This window comes from Marmota flaviventris, chromosome 17 (assembly GCF_047511675.1).
Source record: "Marmota flaviventris isolate mMarFla1 chromosome 17, mMarFla1.hap1, whole genome shotgun sequence".
Classification (NCBI taxonomy): Eukaryota; Metazoa; Chordata; class Mammalia; order Rodentia; family Sciuridae; genus Marmota; species Marmota flaviventris.
This window is the reverse complement of record NC_092514.1, coordinates 44,978,751-45,003,588: the sequence shown is the minus strand read 5'-3', so window position 1 is coordinate 45,003,588 and position 24,838 is coordinate 44,978,751. Positions and strand designations below refer to the sequence as shown.

Sequence of the window (24,838 nt, the reverse complement as noted above, 5' to 3'; positions counted from 1 at the left end):
GTCTTTGTTTCTTTCTGTACTGAGAATTGAGCCCACTGGTGCTTAACCACTGAGCCACAACCCTAGCCCCCTTTTTTTGTATTTTATTTAGAGACAGGGTCTCACTGAGTTGCTAAGTGCTTCACTAAGTTGCTGAGGCTGGCTTTGAACTCACAATCCTCCTGCCTCAGTTTCCCAAGCTGCTGGGATTACAGGCATGCGCCACTGAGCCCAGCACAATTCTGGTTTTTCAAACTTTGCTGATGTCTGCTCAGGCTTTCGGGCAGGTTCCTCAGTTTTCATGCTCAGCGTAAGGAAATTCATTTGCTGAAAAACAATTTTACAGGAAGTTGGGGAGTTGAAGCTTTTAATTTCAAAGGGGGCTCTGTTACAAAAAAGGTGAATTTTGTAGGTAGAAGGTCAAGGTGGCCAGGACCTAGGATCAGGTCCTGTAAGATGGCAGCAGAGCATTGGATGAAGGATCCTTCGTCCCCATGGGCCAGGCAACCAGGCGGCAGACTTGATTTTCCTTTAGCCTGCCTGTCTGCACCTCTGTCTGCCAGTCCTGATGCAAGGACCCAGCCCCAGCAGCACCCCAGAACCTGCCTCCATAGTCTGCTTGTGCAGGGCTCCTCAGTGGGCCCTTTCCTTCTGCTTGCCTCTCATCACCACCATAAGCAATCCACAGGTCAAAAAATCCCAAGACATTGGCCAACTTGGCAGGGAGGGCTGTGTCTAGGACCCAGGGTTCTGACTTGGGTTCATAGCTGTGGCCAAACCCTTGCACAACTCAATATTGCTGAATAAGTAGAAAAGCAGAGCTCACTCTGAGTGCAGAGACCCTGGGAAGAGGGTGACCTGGGCCTCATACACCCCACCTGGCTCCAACCCAAGGCATCTGGTCTCCTGAGGACAAGGGAGGTCTGACCCACAGTTGAGGACCATGCTACAATCTTAAAGAGCTCTCTCCTGCATTAGGATCACTGTTCTGTCTCACAAATTTGGAAACTGAGGTCCAGGTGTGTGTATGGGTGGGTGATTTACCCAAAGTCACCCAGTGGGTCAGCAAGGAACCCACTGTACTTTCAGCACCTACACTATGACTTTCCACGCAGGCCCTTGTGTCATAGGTCAGGGGCTTCTGCTGAAAACAGGAGATAAGATCGGGGGGCCTGGGCCATCAACTGGAGCTTGTGAAAGGAGTTGCCAAAGCAAGTGGCTGTGTCAAGAGCAACTGCTGAGGCTGGTGTCGTTGCTGTGGGAGGAGGGGGCAGGGAGGGCACTGGGCAGGTTGAGGTGGAACGGGGAGGGCGGAGGAGACAAGGATGACGGGAACCCTTGTGGGGGTTCTGGAGCGCGTCCAAGGTCCACACTGAGTAAGGAATGGACATGTCCACCCAAAGAAGGGGCAAAGGCAAGGCAGGCAAGGACAGAGGTGTGAGAGGAATGGGCCCTCGGGGACAGACTGCCTGGAGTACATGTACATTTAAGCTTTGGAAATGGGGGTTCCCCCAAAGCCACACTGCTAGTGATGGAGCCAGACTGAAACTCAGGACAGTCTGAGCCACAGCAACAAGCTACCTCTAGTCCAGCCCAGAGGACCAGAGTCTAAACCTCCTGCTCAGAATAACCCAGAACTGCTGGGCGCAGAGGAAACACCTGGAGAAGCCTAAAGCCCTGCAGGTCCTCAGTTCCCTCACCCAGTATCTTACCTGTGACATTTTACTGGGACCCCAAATAGCCCCTAGAGGTATTTCAAGCTTTGCCTCAGTCATCATTTCACCTCTCCCGGGCATCTTGGTAGGACTGGAGAGGCGAGGGGAGGAGTCAAATCATTGATCATATATCATTCATTCACTCAACAAACATCTACTTCTGAGCACCTACTGAATTCCAGAACTTGTGCTGTGTTGGGGAGGACCTTCTGAGGCACACTCCTCCTCAGGCATCCTGCAGATATGGATTAGGCAAGACCTGTGTCCCAGGCACTGCTCCTGGCCTTGGGAGAAATGCATCCCTTGACTCCTTAGGAGAGGGTGGAGGTGGAGCAAGTGGGTAGGAGGGAGGATGTCACCAAGCTGAAAAAGGCCAGGGTGGGGTGGGGTGTACCAATGTCAACCAGAGGGCGCAGAGCTCCACCCAAGGGGTGGGGCTCCCGTGGCCCAGAGCTGCCCTCCCCGACCCCAGGATGGAATATAAAAGCCCCTTCCCAGCTACTTCTGGAGAAGAGCAGGAGTGGGTGAGAGGTCACCTGGGGGTCCTCCGGGCAGGAAGGGATCAAGGGACACCACCTCCACCCTGTTGAGGCTGAGGGTGTCTCTCACCCAGCTGTGGCTGGAGGTCTTACCGTGGAGATGCGGCTGCTCCTGAGCCTGGCTGGGGTCCTAGCCACACTCATCCTCCCCTACCCCGGTGACAGCACTGTCTCAGGTAACAGCCCCTTGGACAGCCAAGGAAGAGGGACAGTCTGAGGGGAGGGGAATGGCGGAGAAGCAGGTGGATCTGGGGGGTCTTCTGGCTCCCTTAGACCTTCAGTCCCCATCCTTTGAACAGCCACCCCCAGGGCGGTAGAGAACTCGCTCCTTCAGGACTGCATAGCAGAAGCCAAGTTGCTGGTGGATGCTGCCTACAATCGGACCCAGAAGAGGTGGACCTGGGTCTGGGGGGCTGTCTGGGCCTGGGAGGGTCAGTGGGGCAGGGTCGCTCCAGCCAGTCATCTCACCCAACACCCACCCCTGGGTGCCATGGGACTGCCACGGTTGGTAGAGAACCTCCCTCCCTTCATCCTGGTCTGCCTGCTCTGTCCTGATGACTCACCCTCTGGGCTGGGGCTCTAGTGGGTGGCTCTGCACCTTCTTCCAGCCCTCCCTCCTCATTTCCCGGGCAGCATCAAGCAGCGCCTTCGCAGCGGCTCTGCCAGCCCCATGGACCTCCTGTCCTACTTCAAGCAACCCATAGCAGCCACCAGGACAGTTGTTCGGGCAGCTGATTATATGCATGTGGCCTTAGGGCTACTGGAAGAGAAGTTACAACCCTGGACATCCAGACCCTTCAATGTCACTGGTACTATGCTCCCCATTGAACCCCCAGGGCCTGCGCTGGGCTGGAAGTGGAAGGAAGCCAGGATTAGAGGCGGGTGCACAGCCCTGGGGAGGAGGGATGGTAAAGGGATGGAGCAGGCCAGCTCAGGAAGGGGCTAGGACTCCAGACTCAGGACCCCTCCCACTTGTCCTCCAGATGTGCTAACAGAGCATCAGCTGCACCTGCTGTCCCGGGCCACTGGCTGCGCTCCTCAGGACCAGGCTGAGAAGTGCAGCGATAAGTACCGCACCATCACTGGGAGATGTAACAACAAGTGGGTGCCAGGGGCCACTTTCCCCGCTGCCTTCCTCCATGTCCCTGAACCCCACTAATCCCACCCATCCGTGGCTACAGGAAGAGACCCTGGCTGGGGGCCTCCAACCAGGCCCTGGCCCGCTGGCTGCCTGCTGAGTATGAGGACAGACTGTCGCTCCCTTTCGGCTGGACCCCTGGCAAGAAGCGCAATGGTTTCCTCCTCCCTCTTGTGAGTCAGGGTGGAGGGTCTGGAGGTTGCTTCATCTCTTTTAAATACAGGGAGTAAAACAGCCCAGAGTGAGGCAGACAGGAATCAAACTCAGAGTTTCCCGCTCACCACATGGGGGGGGGGGCTTTGGACAAAAAAGATCACTTCCTGTGTTTCAGTTTCCTCATCTATAATATGGCAGAAAATGCTGCCTCATAGAGTTAGCACAAATATTAAATAAAGTCATATAAGGACATGGTCTCTTAATCTTAGCCATAACAATATTAATTGTTTCTTTTCGGAAAGCCTTAGTGGCAAAGTATCTTGTTAAGCATAAAGCACTATACACCTTAATCTGGCTGAATCTATAAGTTTCATGTTTATCAATTTTCCCTTCATATGTCAATATGACAGTTTGTCATCTCCCCCCCGTCAATATCTTTGTAAATTTTTCTTCTATTGATCCTTCCATCTATCTAGCCAGTTCTCTCTTTTTTATTTACCCCTTTAAAACCATTCCACACATCTGTGAGTCAGTTCTATCATCTACGGGTCTATACGTCAATCTAACAATTTATTCTATTTACCACTGTGTAAGAGTTGGGGAGTCTGAGTCACTGACCCGGCCCCTCTCCTTCTCTTAACTGCTGGGCTCCTCAGGATTTAGGCCAGAGACCAGAATTCTAGGAATGATGGCCACAACAGGGAGGGCTACATCTTCTGGGACACAGGAGGACTGGAGAGTTCAGGGCAGAAGAGGAGGAGAGGCTGCATCAGCTCCAGCAGGGGCCGCTGCTGCTCTCACCTGAGTCTTGGGTTGGCTCCAGCACCTTGTAGATCAACTGTCCAAGCCCCTTGCTGACCTTATTTCCCCACAGGTCCGGGCTGTCTCCAACCAGATTGTCCGCTTCCCCAATGAGAGGCTGGCCTCTGACCGGGGCCGGGCCCTCATGTTCATGCAGTGGGGCCAGTTCATTGATCATGACCTGGACTTCTCCCCTGAGTCTCCAGCCAGAGTATCCTTCACTGCAGGCGTTGACTGTGAGAAGACCTGTGCCCAGCTGCCCCCATGCTTTCCCATCAAGGTACCCAGGCCCCTGTGAAGGCCTCCAACTCAGGCAGTGGGCTGCGGGTGGGGATCTGAGAGGCTGAAACCCCATCCTGAAGGAGCTGGGGTGTAATCCAGACACCAAGAAACATAGCTGGGCATAGACCAGGGTGGCAGTGGGCAACCTGCCAGAGGCTTAGTTAGAGGTCTATGGAGGAGTGACTGATTGGGAATAGGCCTCAGCCATGGGGCTGATTCCAACAGCAAAAGCCTCTACTTTTGGAAGCTCTTAGGGTCTCTTGGCTCCTGTCCTTCTCTCCTCAGGGTGGTCCAAGGGTCCTGCAGCCCTGGGCACCTCCTGATGTGGGCTGGGAGCAGGATTGTACCCTTCAATCCAGAAGGCAAGGAAGGTGTGGGGCATAGGCACACACACACACACAAAAAAAAAAAAAAAAAGAAAAAGAAAAAGAAAAGAAAAGAAAGGAATCTAGAATCCCAGGAGCAGACAGAGTCTCTGCTGGAGTGGAGGGGGACACACAGTACTTCCTGGTGCAGGGTACCTCCTCTGCAGAGCTTTCTCAGGTCTATATCAAGCATAGCAAATGCCCCTCAGTTTGGTCACTTAGTTGTGCGTGTTTGCACTGCACTGTCAGTTTCCTGCCTCCTGCACTAGGTTTTTGTTTGTTTATTTCGGTACCAGAGATTGAAACCAAAGGCACTTAACTATGGAGATGCTTCCCAAGCCCCTTTTATTTTATTTATTTATTTTTTTATTTTGAGACAGGGTCTTGCTAAGTTGCTTAGGGCTTCACTAAATTGCTGCGGCTGGCCTTGAACTCGTGATCTTCCTGCCTCCGCCTCTCCAGTGGCTGGGATTACAGGCATGTGCCACTGTGCCAGGCCTATACTGAGTTTTTAGACCTTCATTGTCTCCAAAGCATCTGAAAAGAAAGGAGCTTAGGAAGTGTCTGTCCAGCTGCTGGGTATTAAAGGAGCACAGGCTGAACTGTCAGAACTAAATTCTAATCCCATCTCTCCTGCCAAATGGTTGTCACATCCCCACTCAAAGAGGTTCAGTTTCCCCACCTGCAAGAGGAGGCCCTAAATAGTTTCAAAAGCCTCATGCATTTCTAACCTTTTGTGACTGTGATAAAAAGTGCTAAGGACACTCCAACTGAAGGGCTGAGCAGTGGGAGTCTCGGGGAGTCAAGGAGGGCTTCCTGGAGGGAGGAGTTTCGAGCAAGGTGTGGTGGGAGGTGGTGACCAAGAGGAGCTAGCCGGTGTGACTGACTTCTCTTCCATCTCAGATCCCACCCAATGATCCCCGCATCAAGAACCAGCGCGACTGCATCCCCTTCTTCCGCTCGGCACCCTCATGCCCCCAAAACAGGAACAAAGTTCGCAACCAGATCAATGCGCTCACCTCCTTTGTGGACGCCAGCATGGTGTATGGCAGCGAGGTCTCCCTCGCCCTTCGGCTCCGCAACCGGACCAACTACCTGGGGCTGCTGGCGGTCAACCAGCGCTTCCAAGACAATGGCAGGGCCCTGCTGCCCTTCGACAACCTGCACGATGACCCCTGTCTCCTTACCAACCGCTCCGCGCGCATCCCTTGCTTCCTGGCAGGTTGGATTTGGGGGAAGATGATGTCTTGGGAAGTCGTGGTGGGAAGTGGATTAGGGGACTTGGATGGGGACCTCAGTATTCACACCATAGGTATATATCTGAGCATGGTCATCAGAGAGTCAGTCAGTTGGAAGGAGTCCCTTTGCCAATCCCTGTGTGTATCTAGAGATCCCTGATTGACTTTCCAGAGATGAGGGACTCACTCTCTATAAGGCACCACAACCTATTCCTAGGCAGCTCCACTGGCTGTAAGAAGGATTCCCCTTATTTTGATCCAATATCTAGACCTGTTGCTCTTTGTCTTGCTTCTGGAACCTCAGATAAGGTAAATGGAACCCCTTTACTTACCTGAAAGTACCTGTTACTTACACATATTTTTCTTTTCTAGGCTAATTTTTTTTTAGTTCCCCACCCACCCACATGCTTGTTAGACACTGTCCCCTGGTCCTTCCTCTGGATGCATACTTTGAACTCTCCTCCAAGTGTTTGCCCCCCCCACCCCCACCCCCGTGTGTGGTTGTAATGATCATGGAATTGTTTCCAGTTATTCAAGATATTCCAGTGGGCCATCCCCAAACCTCACAGCAGCTCTGAAACACAGAAATTATCACCCTCATGTTACAGATGAAGCTGAGAGTTAGGGAGGAGAAGCAAAGAGCTCAAGAGTTTCCAGTGGCAGCGCCCCCACCGGTAAAGCCAGTATAGTTCCCATGTCTCTGCCGTCTCCTCTGGCCCACTGCTTGCCTCAAGCCCAGTGGCTCCAGCTCACCTTGTAAGAATTGTACATCTGTTTCCTCTGAGAAGCAGTGTGTACATTCATGAGAAGTCTTTCTTACTCTAACAAGACTTGTGCTACAAGGCTTTGTTTGAAGATAGCAGATGACTGAATTTACTTGCTCTGGTCTGGGTAGGGCTCTGCTCAACTCTCCCTTTCTTTGACTTTCCCCTCTGACTTCCTGGGGAGAGCAACATGTAACCAAGTCCTAAGATGGGAAAAGATACAGCCCTTGGTAGAGCATATGCAAATAGCTGCAGATAGACAGGCATGCAGTCCCAAAATCAAGGTTCCAAGAGTCCTCCAGGTCTCCCACCATAGCTGTCCTGGGCTATGAATCTGGTCATTTTGTACATAGAATCATTAGGCAAAGGTCTTTCCATTTGAGAACAAGTAGCTGCCTTGTGCTCCTCACCTGGCCCTAACCTCTCCAGCCACTTAGGGACGCAAGACCCCACTCTGCTCCCCCTCCTGGGCTGTAGTATTGGGAGGAGGGTGGTGGTCAGTGAGGAGCCTCATGGCAAATCAAGGAAGATGGAGCGAGGGTAGAGCTAGGTTCACTCCATCTCCCCAGACCCCAGACCTCCATCTGCCCTTGCACAAAGACTCTCTCTGGGCAGGGCTTTGGCAACTCTGAACTTGGGTTTTTCAAGGTGATTCTCGATCAAGTGAAACCCCCAAACTGGCGTCCATGCACACCCTCTTTGTGCGAGAGCACAACCGGCTGGCCACTGAACTGAGACGCCTCAATCCTCGCTGGAGTGGAGATAAGCTGTATAATGAGGCTCGGAAGATCGTGGGGGCCATGGTCCAGGTAGGGACCCTGGGTCCCAGCATCCCCCAGAAAACAACCTGGCCTGAGGAACAATCTGAGGGAGTGGCTTCCACCTTTCTCAGCACATGCTTGGGGATGTGCCTTGACAGGGGGTGGGGGTGGGGGGTACCTCTACCATGGGTTCTGCTGCTAATTAGTCACAACTAATTGCCCTTGACACTTGACACTCAACCTCTCTGGCCTTCCGTATCTCACCTATCAATGGGAAATTAACATTGCCAAATTTGACATGATAATCATAATGACTTGCTATGTCTGAGCAACCCTTTGAAGGCATGAGTCCATCTGAAGGCCAGATGTGGGTTGGGCAGCCATTCAGGACACATTCTTTGTATGTCTTCTCTGACAGATCATCACCTACAGGGATTTTCTGCCCTTAGTTCTGGGAAAGGCCCGGGCCAGAAGAACCCTGGGGTCCTACAGAGGGTATTGCTCCAACGTGGACCCACGTGTGGCCAATGTCTTCACCTTGGCCTTCCGCTTTGGCCACACCATGCTGCAGCCCTTCATGTTCCGCTTGGACAGCCGATACCAGGCCTCAGCACCCAACTCCCGTGTTCCACTAAGCTCTGCATTCTTTGCCAGTTGGAGAATTGTGCATGAGGGTGAGGCTTTCCACAGGCAAAGCAAGAGAGGGTGGGAAGCACTCCCTCCCCCAGGTGGGTCCAGCTGACTGCCAGGAGGCCAGGCTGTGTCGAAGGCTGCTGCTAATGTCTCCCCAGGACTGTAGAGAAAAGGCAGGGCCAGCAAGACCCTCAAGCATGGACCTCCCAGGCCCTGAGGGATGAGGGGATTGAGACCTGTGTTAGCCTGGCACGTTGTGGACCTGCAAGGAGCTCACCTTCCCTCTTTTAAGAAGTGGGTTAATCCCTCCCAGCTCCAGCTCCCTCATGTCCACCCACAGAGGTTCTAACAAACATTAGAAAATATGCAGCTGGCTTGTGCAGGTCTAGCTAGCTTGGCATCAGGGGCTTCTCAGAGGTTGGTCCAATCAGTGCTGCTCTCACTCCCTGCCACCAGGTGGCATTGACCCCATTCTCCGAGGCCTCATGGCTACTCCAGCAAAGCTGAACCGTCAAGATTCTATGCTGGTGGATGAGCTCCGGGACCGACTGTTTAGGCAAGTAAGACGGATTGGGCTGGACCTGGCGGCTCTCAACATGCAACGCAGCCGAGACCACGGCCTTCCAGGTAAGGGAATGCCTGTCTCTCCTCACAGGCTTCACTCGGGTGTGGGCTGCTCATGGGGTTCAGAGAAGACCTGGGAGCCTCTTTCTGATAGGAACTGTCTACAGGATGTGCAGGGGTGCAGAGCACTCAAGGCTGAGGCTGATGTACCAAAGCACCCCTGGGAGCCTTTGAAAGCCATCCTGCCAAGTCCTCCCCATATGCTGTAGGGCCTCCAGCTTTAGGTTCACCACAGGACAAGGATTTGAGTGCAGGAGCTGGAAAAAAGGAGATAAGGACTTTCCAAGTAGAGAAAAGTGGTAGATATAAAAGGCAGAGAACTGCTTCAATCGCCACCTCCCTGGCAAGTTCCAAGGAGAAAGGCTACAATCAAGGCTATGGAAACTGGCTTCTTGCTCCGGTGGGGTAAAAGTCAAAGAGTCTAGAGGCAAGGAACAAATGGAATAAAATTAAGGCCGCATTAGTTATTTGATAAAAGACTATACCAGGAAAAAAGAAAGAATAAGCACGTTCATATATAACTCATTTAGTCTCTCTAACGACCTTGACAAGCAGCTATAACTGCCACGTTATAGAGGAGAAAATAAGCTCAGAGACAGCTAGGGATTTGTCCGAGATAATACAAGTAAGAAGTAATAAAAATCTGAAATGTCCCCCCTTCTTCCCAGTGTCAACCCCATTCAATTCCTTTAGGGGGGCCTTCAGCCACTGTCTTGCCCCTCCCTCCTTCCCTGTCTCCTACCTCCTGTCTAGATAGAACCCCATCACCCCAGAAGATCTTCTCATGCATAAAGGAGTCAGGGAACTTGCTACTGTCTACTGCACTCACCTCAGCAGGCACTCAGTAGTTTCTTGCCTCCTTAAACTTGGGTGCTCCTGACAACTAAGGAGCTGTGGGCGCCCCCTGCTGGAGGCCTGAGATTGCTAGCCACATAAATTGTCCCACAGTGACTTTCTGTTCCCCTCTGACACTGGTTCCTTCCATGACATCCCAGAAATATTACCTAGATGGCAGCTCTTGCAGTCTCCTCCTAAGTCCAACACCAAATTTGGAACTGAATGATCTTGATAGTGAAGGGACTTTGGACAAGTCATGATTGTTTGACTTTAAATATACTGGATATAATTAACACATCATAAAAGCACCTCACAGTTTTGGGGGCTCCCAAGAAATATTCAAGCAACAGTGCTTAGTGATGATAAACACTGTACAGTTGTCCTTTGTTTGGCTGGGGAACAGTGTTTGTGAGTTGTAGTTCAACTGATGATATGGAGCTGGTGTTTCTTCAGGTCATGGCAAAGTTACCTCTCAACTTGATTGTCCACAGCATATCACATGGCTTGATCCTGGTGTAGGATCCTGATAGCTGAGAAATCAATGTCACTAGTTTCTGGAAGGTTCTTACATAAAACCCTTTTTAAGAATCAATTGAGATATAATTAGCACACCATAAAATTCACTCTCATAAGGTACATAATTCAGTGATTTTAGTATGTTGAGTTGTTCAGTCACCACCATGATCTAACATCATGACATTTTTATCACCCTCAAAATGCACTTTGTAATAATGGCTACTCAGTGTGTGGTCCTTTTCTGAGTAGGTGAATTTTATCCATGCTTTTCATTTGTTGGTTTGTTCATTCATTTATTTGCTCATTCATTCACTCATTCATTCTACAAACATGAATTTTTATGTTTGGGGTACTGTACCTAACTAATGTACATCCACCCAATAATATCAATAAATGTCAGATTTGTGGTTGTTTTTGGTTACAACAGCTTTTTACATTTAGACACATCCCTCAGTCTGATGCTTACAAAGCCCTGCTGTCCACTTGCATTTTAAATTAAAGGACACTGACCTGGTGTTTAGACCAGCATGGATCTTCTTGTTTGGCCCAATATTGAGTGACCACAGCTGTCTCTGGAGAACTTGTGGGGAAAAAGGTTAATGGGAGATCAACACAGCTGAGGCCGATTCTCCCCTCTCCCACACAGGGTACAATGCGTGGAGGCGTTTCTGTGGGCTCTCCCAGCCCCGGAACCTGGCACAGCTAGGCCGGGTGCTGAAAAACCATGATTTGGCAAGGAAATTTCTAAATTTGTACGGGACGCCTGACAACATTGACATCTGGATCGGGGCCATTGCAGAGCCTCTTTTGCCGGGGGCCCGAGTGGGGCCTCTTCTGGCTTGTCTTTTTGAGAACCAGTTCAGAAGAGCCCGAGATGGAGACAGGTAAGTGACCCACACTACAAGACATCAGCACCAGAGGCAGAGCAGAAAAACATTAGAATTCCAAGACTAACAACAGAGGAAAGAGGCTTCTTTTTAGCTGCATTTCACTCAAGTTCAAGAGATCTAAGACTACGAGGCTCCTCCCTAGAAAGCTGGGTCCAAGGGACAGAGACCCTGACCTAGCAAGGCTGACATTGCCTAAGTCTCTCCTTAATCCTAGGAGAGATTTGTCAGCCTTACTGTCCTGGGTAGCAGATCCTAGAGACATGAGGGGAAAGGAGCAAAATCTGGTTTCCTTGCGATAAGCTATGGCTTAATAGCCAACTCCATATTTGGATGTGGCATCTGCCCGGGGTTCATATCCAGCCCCGGCCACATAAGTTACTGTGCTCTTAATACTGGGCAATTTATTTAATCACTGAGTCTGTTTCTTCACTTATAAAACTTGCAAAAAGTTGTGAGAAGTGCAGGAAATGCTGTATATAAAATACCCAGCACAGACAGGTGCTCATTCTCCCATATCTCTTGACCTCCTGGTAGGTTCTGGTGGCAGAAATGGGGTGTTTTCACCAAGAGACAGCGCAGGGCCCTGAGCCGGATTTCCTTATCTCGAATTATATGTGACAATACTGGTATCACCACCGTTTCGAGGGACATCTTCAGGGCCAACATCTACCCCCGGGGCTTTGTGAGCTGCAGACAAATCCCCAAGTTGAACCTCTCAGCCTGGCGAGGCAAATGAGGCTTCTGCAGGTAAGGGGAGGTCTGGGAAGGGTGAGGCCCTCATGTCCATCCCTGGATGGATAGCTGAGTCCTTTCAGGCCTTTAAGCACAGATAACAAAACTTGTCATTAGGGACAGGGGACTTTTTCCTAGTGGCTTCCCAATGTGGTAGTTTCTGCACCGATGGTCAATCTCAGAGCTTAGGACTTTGGGGGTTAATTATGAAGTGTCCCTCAGCTTGGTCACTAATGCTCTAAAATGGCACATTCCTGGATGCCCAGTAAATTCCTCACTTATCCAATTCTGCTGTTTCCACAGGAGTTTATGACAAGCCCCCAAACCTCAGAGACAAGGGGAAGGGGACGATCATGATTCTTTCCACCCTGGAGCAACTATTTCCTGCTGGTGCTTTTGATGGCTACAGCTCAGAGCTGGCTTCATTGGCTGGGAGTGGGTTGGTGTTCTTAGTGGTAATGCACCGACTCACCTTGGGAGCCTCTTAAGTATTATGAATCAGTGCCACAAGCTAGGACTTATGGGCCAAGCCAGGAGACCCTGAGGTCCTGGCAAGAGTCAGCTGGAGGGTTCCAGAGTTTTCTTCTATTTTCCCCACCACTACCACCATGGCTTGGAGACCACATAGTTCCAGCATCTAGCCACCCCACAATCCCCTGTGTGCTACAGGCTCTGCTCTGCTTCAACCAATAAAACTGCTGAGGGCAGGGGCTGCTGTCTCTGTGTTGGGCTGGGGAGGGTGAGGACTCAGTCCTAAGCTTTGCCCAGATGTTGAAGAGGAGCACTCCTAAGATGCAAGCTGGCACTCACCTTGAAGTCACTCCTAGAGGCTGAATTAAGAGAGCTGAATGAAACACTATGGATCAGGGAAAGAAGATAAAGGGGAAGGGTGGAGGCATTAAGGCCCCAACATTACAAATATCTCAATCAGGCCGGCAACCTGAGCAGAGAAATAGCCACAGAACTTCAGTCAATATAAATAATTTTTATGTGCAAAAACTATAATAATAGATACCACCCATCTAGTAGAAAGGATTAGGAACTGCCTTCAGCCTTCATTTATTCCATAAATAAGTCATATCCTAAACTCAGCAAGCCCCAAGCAACAGAATGAAGCTGCCCTGAAACTCAGCAGCCAGGGATTTGAGATCTCTCTTACCCGCCTCCTTTCTGGAAAGAAAGAAGCCTTCATTTTTAAAGGCTGTGAAACCAGAAATCTCTGCAACCCTCTGCTAGTGAGACTATGTGACAAGCCAGAAAAGAGGCTGTGTCAAGGTTAGGTTATGGGGTCAACCCAAACCAGTTTCTGACCAAAAAGCCTGCCTTGTTGTGATGTCCATTTATAGGAGCTAAAATATAAAGAGGGGGCCACATAGGGCTCCTGCTTTCTTTCTACATGGCAGGAAGAGGACCCTCTTCCTGAAGACTAGGCAGAGGGGCCAGCCTAGGAATTTCCAGGCTCTTCCAGTTCTTGGCAGGCCAATGTGGTCTCTTAAGAAAGATGAAGAGACAGGAGAATGCCAGCCTCAGATATCCCTTGTCTTGTCCTCTTGCGCCAGAGGCCACAGCAGCAGTGAGCTAGGTGACCAAGGTTTCTGAGGGGCTCACAAGATCCTGGGGGAGGCTTTCTCTGGCCTCCTGCATGCGGCGCCGGGCTCGATGGAAGGCCTCTGCAAGGAAAGGAGATGTTGCATATAGTGAGGTGTGGGAAGGAACAGGGCCCCACTGACTCTAGGTGGCAGCTGAGGAGGGAGGAACCTACCCAACACATTGTGAATGGAACTTTGCTGGCTGAATCCTTCCAGACGGTCCAACACACTCCGCATTCTTTTCCTGAGGGAGCTCGACTCCATGAAGGCCCTGCAGGGAAGCCCATCATATGGCTACATTGCTCTCCAGCCTTCAGGGATGAGGTGCCCGAGGCAGAGGTCCAGGGTCACTCACCTGGACTGCTGCAGACAGTGCAAGCGGAAGGTAACAGTGCCTGTGGTCTCTGTGCGGAATCCAAAGCGGCTCAGGCGCTCCCCCTGGGGCACACAGTGGAGACAGCATCAGTTTCAGTAGACTGTAGACCCTGAGAGCCTTGCTAACCTCATTGCCATTCTTATCCCCATTCTTGGGGAGAGCAGCTGTTGGGAAACCTCATTCCATCATTCAGACCCCCCCCCCCCCCAAATTCACATACTGCAAGGCTAGCACCATGCTCCCAAAGGTAACTCAGGGAGTGTTACAACCTTGTTGAGAATAGCAGGTTACATGTCTCTTTTGACTCCTTATCACATATGATCACTGAATCCTTCAGTAATAGGAGGAAGAAGGGGCCAGGTCTTCCGACAGGGACCGGAGGAAATCTCTAAGTACACTATTTCTCAGAGACCTGCTAGGATGGCAGTGTACATATCTGTACCTCATTCAAAATGTGGCCATGATTTCCAGTTTAAGCCACGGGAAGAAGGGTCAAAGTAATACTGAAGTGATGAACAACTAAGAGAGTGACCTTAATCCAGAACCCACCTTCTACGGAATAGAAATAGAACAGAACTTCCCAACATAAAGTCTCCCTGAGGCAAGTCACCTTGAAGGTTCCTGGTATCCGCACATAGGACAGGTCTTCTAGCTCCAAAGAACCACCGATGAAGAATCTCCTCAGCTCAGCCACAGGGCCAAGGTCCATAGGCCTCCAAGTGGAGACTCTCAGGGTGTGTGAGCCTGGGCAAAGGAAGAGAACGGGGCCAGGTCTGTGAAGGGCATGTGGCCCCTCAATGGCTCCCCAGCAATGACACAGGCCTTGATGCTGCTCACACTCCTGGTCAATGAGAACCTGACCTTTGATGTATGATATCACAGTGGTTAACAGCATGTACTTGGAAACCAATCAGACAGAAATTCAAATCTTAGCTCTGTAGGGGCTCACCTGTGTGGCCAGGACAAGTTTTTTAACCTTCCTGAGCCTTTTCTCCTCATTCAGTATAATGGAAATAATGTCAACACCTACACCTTACTGAGTGGTTGGGAGAATGAGAAGCATTTAGCATGATGTCTGGCATTCATTAACAAACCATGGTTTTTATTTGAAAACAAATGCTGAGTCATTGGCTAAACAAATGCCCAGAGCCCACTTACCACACGGCTTCTCCCTAGAGGCTGTAAATCCAACCAGAGGAGCCCAGAGCACATAACAGAGATCACCAGATTGCTTGGTCTCAGGAAAGCTAGTTCTAATTTCACTTAGCTGTCTCTAATGGAAGGGGAAGAAATTCCTCAAAGGAACAAGGACTCTTTCAGATTAGATGCTTCTGATTCCTAATTATTCTTACTTCTCACCAGTAGCATTCAGACCATTCAGGAATGTTAGACTTGTTCCCAGGACCTGGGGCATATGGGCCATCTGAAGGGCAGGGACAAGAGGTTACCTGGGGTGGCAGGCAGCATCGCAGCCCCATAGCCTTCCACACGATACCGCTGCCAGAAGTCCAGTGAGAGGACCTCACAGTAGAGCACAGGCCACTCTGGGAGTGCATCTGGGAACAAGCAAGGGAAGCGTCCAGGTCATAGGCCCTCACCAAGAGAGCACAGGCCTGGAGAACCAAGGCCCAGGATCAACTGCTGAGCTACTCACCAGCAGATTCATCCTCATGGAGGAAGAGGGCTTCAAATGTGAACGGGTAGGAGAAGTAAGCCACCTTGTCCTAAAAAAGAGTGTCAGAGGGTATGCAAGGCCTCACTTGGAATATGTTCTCCCTGTGGCTAATGACAAGGTTAACTTGGCATAGGAAAAAGAAAAATTATCACCCCAGTGGGAAATAAGAGGCTAAGAGACAGCCAAACAAAGCCTCTGCCATTTTCAAAAAGACCAATAGAGGCCAGGCAGCCCCTGCACAGTTCACACAGAAGGGAGAGGCCTAACTTCAGACTCCTCCTGTGTTGTTGGCTTGAAATAGCTTCAAACGTCACCTCAGAAGCAAACTGTTTTTCCCTTCCATATACCCTCCTTCATCCTCCATACCAATCCCAGGGACTTGGTGGCACAGGTCTGTGTGACTCCTGAGAGCTGCTGGAATGCTGGGCTTGACCAGTCTGAAAGCCAAAGACCAGACACAGTAAGCTCACCCAGGAGGAGAGCAAGCCCTTCAGAAAAAAGAAAGTAGCTGCTTTACTCATTCACTTATTCAATCACCCATTACTATTTGCTGAGTGCCTGCTATGTGCTAATGTATCCTGGGACTGTCCTGCTGTCCAGATAGAAAAGAGCCCTCTCTCTCACGGAGCAACACTCCAGTGTGCATGTGGCAGGAGAGCAGACCAGACCTAAGAGACCATCAGGTGATGAGCACTACGCTACAAATAGAACACAGTGAAGGCACAGGGTGACTTGGAGGCCTATTTAGAGTGGGGGTGAGAAAAAGCCTCAGAAGAGACAGGATGAGTCTTAAACTCTAGAGAAACCATCCAAGTGAAGACATGGCTCAAAGTTTCAGACAAAGGAAATGGTCCTAAAAAGGCCTAAGGTGGAATGAGGTTGGCAATGTTTAAGAAAAGGAAGAAAAACTGGACTGTTATAGGGGAGAGATAAGCAGGAACCAGCTCTTTCACGGTATGAGGACTGGGTTTTATACTGAGTGAGTGAGGAAGCTGCTTGGGTTTTCCACTCAAATGAGACACAGGTGGTTTGCATTTTTAAAAGCTCAGTGTGGCCATGGTGTATGTGGCAAAGGAACTCCAAAGGGGAGCAAGAGAGGAAGCAAGAGGATAAGTCAGGAACGATGCATTGACTAGGCAAGAGATGGCAGTGGTGTGTGAAGAGTGTTAGAGCCAACCTCAGCAACTTAGCGAGGCCTTCGACAACTTAGCAAGACTGTCTCAAAACAAAAAAGAGCCAAGGATGTAGCTTAATTGTAAAGCACTCCTGGGTGCAAACCCTAGTGCCAAACAAAGAAAAGTGAGCTGTGTCAAATTCTTCAGGGAGGTTAAGTAAGGAGAAAGTCACCACTGGATTTGGCAATATAGAAGTGATCCATGAACTTGAATGAGGAGTGGGGAAAGAAGCCTGGTCGAATGCCTCTAGAACTGTCAGACTAGGTACAGAAGGAGAGACTTAGGAACATCACTTACTAGTAGTTGGCAATTCCACAAAGAAGTGCACGTAGAGATTGTCATACTCGTAGCCTTGGGCGGAAACTAAGAGAGAAAAGAGGAAATTGTTTCAGCTTATTGTGCTACCACCCTCAGCCCTCAGCACTCAGAGGCCTGTAAGTTCTGAAAGCAGACCTTCAGAGGGCCAGGAACCCTCTGTATGTCCAGGAAAGACCCATCAAGTTTCCCAAGTACTGCAGATATCATAAGGTATGAGGTAGCCCAGGGTGGCATAGATAACCCACCCCTCCAATGGACTCTTGCCCAAGCATCAAAAGATCTCACTTACCCACCTCTCCATTTACAAAGAGCCGGAGGGCACCTGGGGCGGTCTAAGGTGGAGAAAAGAGGGAAAAGATCAGGAGGGGTGGAGGGAACCGGCACTTCTCCAGCCCTGTCCCCAAATCTGCAAAAGACCAGACACTAGATGTACTACTGCACTTTCTACTGCACTTTCGACTGCACTTTCTCCCTGACATTTCTCCACAGAAATGTTTTCTTCATTTCTAAAACTCATAGGAGAAAGGTACATAATTTAAATGGCAGGGAGGGCAATGTAGTATGGGAAGTTACCAAGATAAGCAATAGTAGCAATAGGAAGCAGAAACCCTTTAGATGACTGACATCAAGAAATTGAGTTTTCTTTTTCAATTAGTTGTATATCTGTCTTGTTGAACTTTCTTTAACAGTACTCAAGGGTGCTCTACCATTGAGCTACAACCCAGCACTCCCTGTTTATTTGATGTTTTTTTTTTTTTTCTTTTCTATTTTTTTTTTTTTTTTTTGAGCCATGGTCTTGCTTAGTTGCCCAGGCTGGCCTCAAACTTGCCATGCTCCTGCCCTAAATCATTGGGATTACAGGCATGCACCACTACAATCAGCTCTGTCTTACCTAACTCTTTAACAAGGATATCTGTTGCTTGCACAATATGAAATAATAAAAGTAAATTTTTATGGGGGTGGGGAGAGAACAGTGAATAGTTCTCCTTGTTTCCAAATCTAGTAGTGGAACCCCTGGGATGGAGCAACACTATAGTGTGCATGTGGGGGGACAGCAGTGTTGCTCCTGGGATGAGGAAGGCATACAAGGACTCTAGAATAACCTCTCCAAGCTGTTTTGCTTTTGTTTTTTAAGAGCCAAAATATTTGAAACCCCTTTTCTATGAGGAAGTTTGGAAAAATATCACATGAAGAGTGAAAAAGACATTTTTCATATTAATATTTATTTTTTAAATTAGCTATAAACAATACATGAATGTGTTACCACTGATAAAAACCCCAAACACCTGAATTTGTAGAATTAAAAAGCAACAATCCCTGACATATTCTTCTTACCACCCAATACCCGTCTGCCACCTCCCAACCTCATCTCATCCCAGAGAAAGTCACCCTCAGCACATGTGCACCCCTTCAGACCTTATTAAAAAGGTATTAACGGTTCTGTGTCAATGTTTTCAAACACATAATAAGGACTACACCCTCTCTGCTGCTCTTTTGGCCTTCTTTTATAATGCATAGCATATTTTTGAGACCTTCAAGAGAGGTACTATTACTATTCACAGTCAGACAATTCTTACAAAATTGCAGGAAGCCATGCTACCCACCATCTCAAAGTCAGTGCCCACGAGGCTGCTGAGATATTCCTTGTGTCGGCTGTAAAGCTGAGGAAAAAAACCAAACCACACTTCAAGATGCAGCTCAAAGCAAACCAGGGTTCCCTTCTGAATGGAAGGGAGAAAAGAAACAATAATGGGCAAGGCAGTGAGAGCTGCAGGGCCAAGCATCCCAGCCACTGACACTTTTTAAAGTGAAGCACAGAGGCTCTCGGGTCAGCTGGTCTGAGGCTGCAACCTGGCTCTCACACCTAAAAGCTCTAAGTCAACTTAGCTTTTCAACCTCAGCTTCCCCATTTCTAAAATGGTAATAATAAAAGTGTTCACCTGTTCACCTCAAAGGGCTGTGATAAGGCCTAACTGATGCATATGAAGTGCCTGGCACAGAGCATGATAAATACTCAAATGAATGGCCACTGTTATTCTTAACTATATTATGATAAGATCAGAAGTTCTGTCTGATATGTCAGCTTCCAGGTCAGAAGAGGGCTGTGAAGGGCAAGGCTCTTCCCAAACAACTGCTGACATCCCCTCAGAGGCAGCCTTATCTCCCAGACACAGGGACTTGGAATGAACTGGCTCTTACGTCCTTGAACACGCGCTGTTCCCGCTCCTCCTCCTCCGGCTGTGCGAGGGAGGACACATTGTGGATCGTATACTTCCATAACTCCTGCTTCTCCCCATTTGTCTCGATTCTGTAAGGTCAAGACCACAAAAGGACCACCTCTGATGATAGAGATAAGGTGCCCTCCAGATCCAGCCCAGGGATGAGCTGTCACAGGCCACACACATCACGTCAATTCATGATGATGAAAGTGGCCTTAGTGATGACTAGGAGAGGGGTACAAAGTGGCAGAGCAGAAAGGGCCTTACACCAGACTAGAGAGTACAGGTTCTGGGCCTATTTCCATCTCAAAGTCACAGTGAAATCCTAAAGCACAACATCATTGGCACCCAGTCCTCTCACTAGAAAGCAAACAGGATGGCCCAGGTAGTTTATAACTTGTGGTTCTGTTGCTTCAGCTAGAGATGAGCAAATTCAGCCCGGCCTGACTGAGTTTACGCCTCCATGTTCTGGTTGGTCTGTTTATATTCAGCAGTGCGGAGAATCATTTTCAGGTAACTACGCTAATGAAAAGATCCCTTTCAAGCTAGTTGCACATTTTCTGACAATTTCCTAATGGCCTATTACTCACAACAAAATGTGAACCATTGTTTGGGAATTTGAAAGCTGGAACATATGTAGGACTTTCTGGGAATCTCCTCAACTTGGGGTAAGAAGGGAAGCCAGGGAAGGCATGTCAGACTTCACAACCCCTTCCTCCCTCCCCTCACCTGTAGGGTCCTTTGAGACCAGTGAAGTCAGGTTTTACTGTGATCACACCATTGCTGTCCACTTTCAGGGTACAGAGGACATGTTCATAGGTCTTATAGCCAAGCCTAGAAACCAGGAAATTAACATCAAGATTCAGGATCACAGGGCCTCCTCCAGGGAAAGAAGAGAAGAAATGAGCCCTCTGCAGGGGAAAGGACAGAGGATATAATGAGGAGTAGTGTGGTAAAAGACTTTCTTCTGAGTACACACACACACACACAAAAGATCCTCCCTCCCATATACGCCAGGTGCCCATTACAGGAAAGGATGGTTAGTGATAGAAGAGGGCAAGGATCTGAGCTGGCAGTGAGAACTTCACTTACTTTCCATAAGGCCCCAGATCTGCCATGATATACATTGTTTGAAGAGAGGTGTTAATGACATGGTTGTTCTTGACGAACTCTTCTGAGGGTTCCCAGGTGACCATGCGTGACTTGAGGATGCCACCTTCCCTGGGAGGGACCACAGAAAGGGTGACTTCCCTGGAACCCCCCTGAAAAGTCTGAAGGGGAACCTAGGGGAGGTCCATAGCAGAATGGGAAGCTCGAGTGGATGGAAATACTGAGAACATTGGCAAAGGAGGACCACGAGGAGCCCTGTAGCCATCCCCCAACACACAAACTCGCACTCACATCCCTCGCTTGTCCTGCCGTCGCCGCCTGACATTTGCCATTCGCTCAACCAAAAATGACGGCACCTCGCTGGCTGCAGTGGTCATTTTCTGACAGTGCTGGGAAAAGAGAGTAGCCCTGTGAAAGCCATCTGATCAGGGCCACATGGGGCCAGGCACCTGAAGGGAAGCCTTTCTTCTAAAACCTCCTCTAGGACCTGAACGTAACAGGCACAGCCACCTCAGTTATACACAATAATGAACAGGAAAGAGGCACGGACAACCCAAAGAAGACTCCTATCATGTCTTCGTTTGCCCTCGAATTTTACAAATGAGTTATTTATGCTAATATTAAAATTGGTCTGCATTCTCTGAGCACACACCAATAAAAAATTGGATTAGTTTCTATGGTATACACTGAAGTTAACTAGGTGGCTGGGAAAATACCAAATGGGATTTAAATGTTTGATGGAAAATCCTCTCATGGATAACTGAGTACCAATCATATTTTTATTTGCTTTTCCAAAACAGTCAACCCAAATTTTACCTGTTCCCAACCCACAGAAATCCTGAAAAAACCATGTCAATTTTTCAAAAACTTTATTTAACACCTTCTCCTTATAGAGACCTAAAGGGTCATAGATTAAAAAAGGAAAGAAATCAGAAAATCAATGATTTAAATCAATGATTTTAAAATCTCCCTGACAAGACAGAACAGAACATATACAATGAAGAAAATGTAAAATAGGTCTACAGGGTATGTTGGAACAGGCAAAATGATGACAAGCCATTCCCTATAGCATATTGAATTCCTCTTCAAATGTATACCCTCAGAGTTTGGGATGAATTTCATCTAGACATTTCTAGACCTCACAGACTGTCTTATTAGTCTGCACACTGCCTGATTCCCCAGGCCCTACAGCAGGTAGAGAGGGGAACAGCAGCCACATAGCAGCCACATAACTTGCAGTCTGTGCTCATTCCAGTTCAGCCTGGCTGCCAGAAGCTCATAGAAGTTGCTAGACAGGCTACTGGATTTTCCCTTACTTACCAGGCTTCTGCTTTAATAAACAGAACTGGTAAGGCCACAAAACTAGGGAAGACAAAGAAGGAAGTTATGACACCTGAATAAAGAACAATACCTCCTCCAAGTTGGTGTATCTGTCAGAGTCAGTGTAGGTAAAAATTCGTTGGTTCTTCCTGCCACCAGAATTCTCCAACTTCAGAATTTCTTGGCGGTATTGATAATCCAAAGGACTCTGACATGCTGCTTCATTTTGGTACAGATCCATTTCAAACTGAGGTCATCATAGTGAAAGAGATCTGCTGAGAATACTTCAAACTTTTGTTTCTATAACTGTTTCATCAAATCATTATTACAGAGTTGATACTATTTGACATACCATAATCAACTCTTATTTATTTAAATGATGGAGGACAGGGAATACAAGAATGTTAGAAGCTAGAAGGAGCTATAGTGATGGTCTAATCCAACTCTGCTGTTAGAGATGGCATACAGCTCAGAGGTAAGAAGTGCCTTACCCAGGATCATAAATTTGAGTAATGGTAGTCAGTACAGTCAGTCAACATAAACACAACAGGGGACAGTATAAATCATTACAGTTTTTCTGGAAATCAGATGGCAATATGTGTCACCAGCCAGGTAGATATAGAATGAGCAGATGAGTGACAATGGCTCACCTGGCTGAAGAGCTTCTCCTGCCATCCAATCACAATCTCTTCTTCTTCATCTTCATCTGGGCGGTGTCCACCTCCAAAGACAACAGAGTTAAATGTTTGAGCCAAACCAGCACTTCTTGCTCTTGAAATTGATTATAACTAAAGTCCCTATTCTTGTATTTGCTACAAAACCAGTTGGAGTTCAGTAATTTGTAAAGCATTTGATCTAAACAAAGGCTAGAGAGGCTGTGGATCAACTCCAAAGAGTATGAGTAGAAGCCAAGATTAGAACCTGAAGTCTTAATTATTCTAATCTGAATAAAAGGTCTTGTTTTATAGAAAATACTTTATCTAATTCAGTGTCAGGAAATGAAATTTAGATATATGCCGAAGAGCCAGTCCTTCCTTAGTCCTAACTGTCTGCATTTGCTAGATAAGAACCCTACCCTTTTCCTGAAGCCATATCTAGAATCACACTGTCATTTAGGAGACAAGCATCAGGAGAGGACAGGGAAGGCAAGCAAATGATTTTTTAAAGAACCAAATCTAATACACTCCTGGATGAGTTTGCCTTTTTCAGAGACACATGTTTCACAACACATCAGCTTATACTTCTTCCCAGAAACACTTCTAAATAGAAACAACAAAAGCAGAAAGACTAGTGACCTTATGTAAGCACTCTGCCCTCTCTTCCTCACTCTTTTGGCTTCCTGGATAAGGAAAATCAAGAGAACAATTCAAACAGGTCACCACAAGGAAACAGATCTACTGAGAATACTTAATCTTTTGTTCCTGTAGCTGCTAATCAAATCACTTCTATAGGGCTGATATTATTTGACATGTTTCATAACCAACTCTCAGGGAATCCAAGAATGCTAAAGCTAGAAGGAGCTGGACGTTCAAGTGCATGTTTTTCAAGTAGTCGTCAATTTTAAAATTGTTCTTAAAAGTGCTTATGTGTATATTTAGAATTTGAAGCACAGTTTCTCTTGGACAAAAAAAAAAAAAAAAAAAAAAGTCACAATGGTATTCAGGTTGCCAGAGAAATTTACAACATATCTAAAGTATAGTCATTAAGATTGCCTGGGTTTGTTTTAAGAGGTACCTCTACTGCCCCAGACACTTTCACAGACCCCCAAAAGGTGGCATCACCACCATAACACCCACTGGCAGTTGGATGAGGCCTAAAAGTGCCTAAGTCTATGATGTCCTTCCCAGACTGGGTAGCAGGCTGGTAATGAAGAAAGTTGCTTGCTGTGATTCTTTGCAGATGAACTCTGTCAAGGAAAAAGAAGCCCAAAATTTGCATTACAAGACATTCAACCAGAAGATGAACACAGCGAGGATTAGGAAACAAAACTGAGGAGGTGGAGTTGCAAAGGCGTGCAGATTGCAGACAACTCAGAGGGTGGGGAGCGGGGCACTACCGGGAAGTTAGGATGAGAGGAGTTTGGGGACACGAATCCTGAGGGATTTGGGGACCGCAAAGATTTGAAAGGACTTGGGTGAAGGCTGTGAGTGGAGAAGGGTCCGGGTAGTACGAGTTGTGCAGAGATCGAGAAGCAACTGATTAGGACTGTAGGCAGAAGTGGGCCTCAGAACAAGGAAAAGTCTACGTTCGAATTATCTGAAGGCATAAAAGCATGCAACCCCGGGGCTAGGGTGTAACTACCGGAGGCGCAAGTTGCACACGGGGTCCCGGGAGCGATACACTGCCTCCCCAGTGTCGGTATTCCAGACAGCCTCCGCCATGACCGCCGCGACGACGCCGGAAAGCGCGCCTGGTCCAGTTCCCCTAGCAACCGAGACGCTGGGTCGGAGGTGGAGGAGCTGCGCGCGCAACCCGCTGCTACCTCCGCTGCACTGCTCCTGGCGCTGCAGCCCAGGCGGAGCGTTCTGCCACGTTCTAGAGCGCTTATTCCTGGGGTTCTGCGGCCCAAGACAGGACTTGAGGCGCTGTTCAGATGAGGACATAGGCACAACCACCAGCCCGCTTCATATATATGGGGAAATGGTGATGGGGACCAGACCCGGGAGATCTTCGCGGTCCTCTTTTCCCACTATACCATACTGCCTTCCATTGAATGCATAAAAACTTTGGCCTGAAAATCGGTGGACGTGACTGAAAGAATGGACTCATTCTTCTTAAAGGAGTCAGAAGGTTAGGTCAATTACGCAGTCACGAAAATATATTTTTTGGAAGAAAAAAATGTGTCAGATTTATTAGTCATTGTGTTGGTACTCACTGAACCAAGGAAGTTGACAGTAAGAAAAAAGAAAACCAGCAGTAATGAAGGAAAAGGTGTTTCTATGAATTGGTTCTTCTCCTGGGTGTATTTATTCTGGGCTATTAAGCCAATTTAGATACTACACTGGCCCCCTGAAACACCAACAAAGTGCTATTTAGAGGTCATGGTTTGTTGGGGTATCAATCAAAGAAAGAATACAACATAAGTC

At 48.3% G+C, this 24,838-nt stretch overlaps 2 protein-coding genes across 4 annotated transcripts; one reads left to right on the top strand and one right to left on the bottom strand.

Annotated features, from left to right (window-relative positions):
* Nucleotides 1-2,221: 2,221 nt before the first annotated feature.
* Nucleotides 2,222-12,677, top strand: Epx (eosinophil peroxidase). Its single transcript, XM_027950346.2, has 13 exons — nt 2,222-2,409; nt 2,533-2,626; nt 2,867-3,042; nt 3,217-3,334; nt 3,415-3,544; nt 4,402-4,608; nt 5,879-6,197; nt 7,626-7,786; nt 8,157-8,412; nt 8,828-8,998; nt 10,995-11,232; nt 11,773-11,985; nt 12,274-12,677. Exons 1-12 carry the CDS (start codon nt 2,334-2,336, stop codon nt 11,972-11,974), a joined length of 2,148 nt encoding a protein of 715 aa, XP_027806147.2. The 5' UTR covers nt 2,222-2,333; the 3' UTR covers nt 11,975-11,985; nt 12,274-12,677.
* A 258-nt stretch (nt 12,678-12,935) lies between these two features.
* On the bottom strand, nt 12,936-24,179 carry Mks1 (MKS transition zone complex subunit 1). Of its 3 annotated transcripts, none has more exons than XM_027950288.2 (18): nt 24,054-24,178; nt 23,549-23,658; nt 22,403-22,473; nt 21,844-21,999; nt 20,724-20,821; nt 20,415-20,543; nt 20,052-20,156; nt 19,303-19,411; nt 18,708-18,764; nt 17,393-17,435; nt 17,083-17,148; nt 15,977-16,047; nt 15,590-15,659; nt 15,384-15,491; nt 14,546-14,679; nt 13,915-13,997; nt 13,733-13,830; nt 13,463-13,640 (listed from the first exon to the last, which is right to left on the bottom strand). In XM_027950288.2, exons 1-18 carry the CDS (start codon nt 24,131-24,133, stop codon nt 13,549-13,551), a joined length of 1,680 nt encoding a protein of 559 aa, XP_027806089.1. In that variant the 5' UTR covers nt 24,134-24,178; the 3' UTR covers nt 13,463-13,548. The 3 variants fall into 3 exon arrangements, with proteins under 3 accessions (XP_027806090.1, XP_027806089.1, XP_071459112.1); XM_071603011.1 differs by lacking the exon at nt 24,054-24,178 and adding an exon at nt 23,048-23,091 and having other exon boundaries at nt 23,549-23,633; XM_027950289.3 differs by lacking the exon at nt 13,915-13,997 and having other exon boundaries at nt 12,936-13,640; nt 24,054-24,179.
* Between the last annotated feature and the right edge of the window lie 659 nt (nt 24,180-24,838).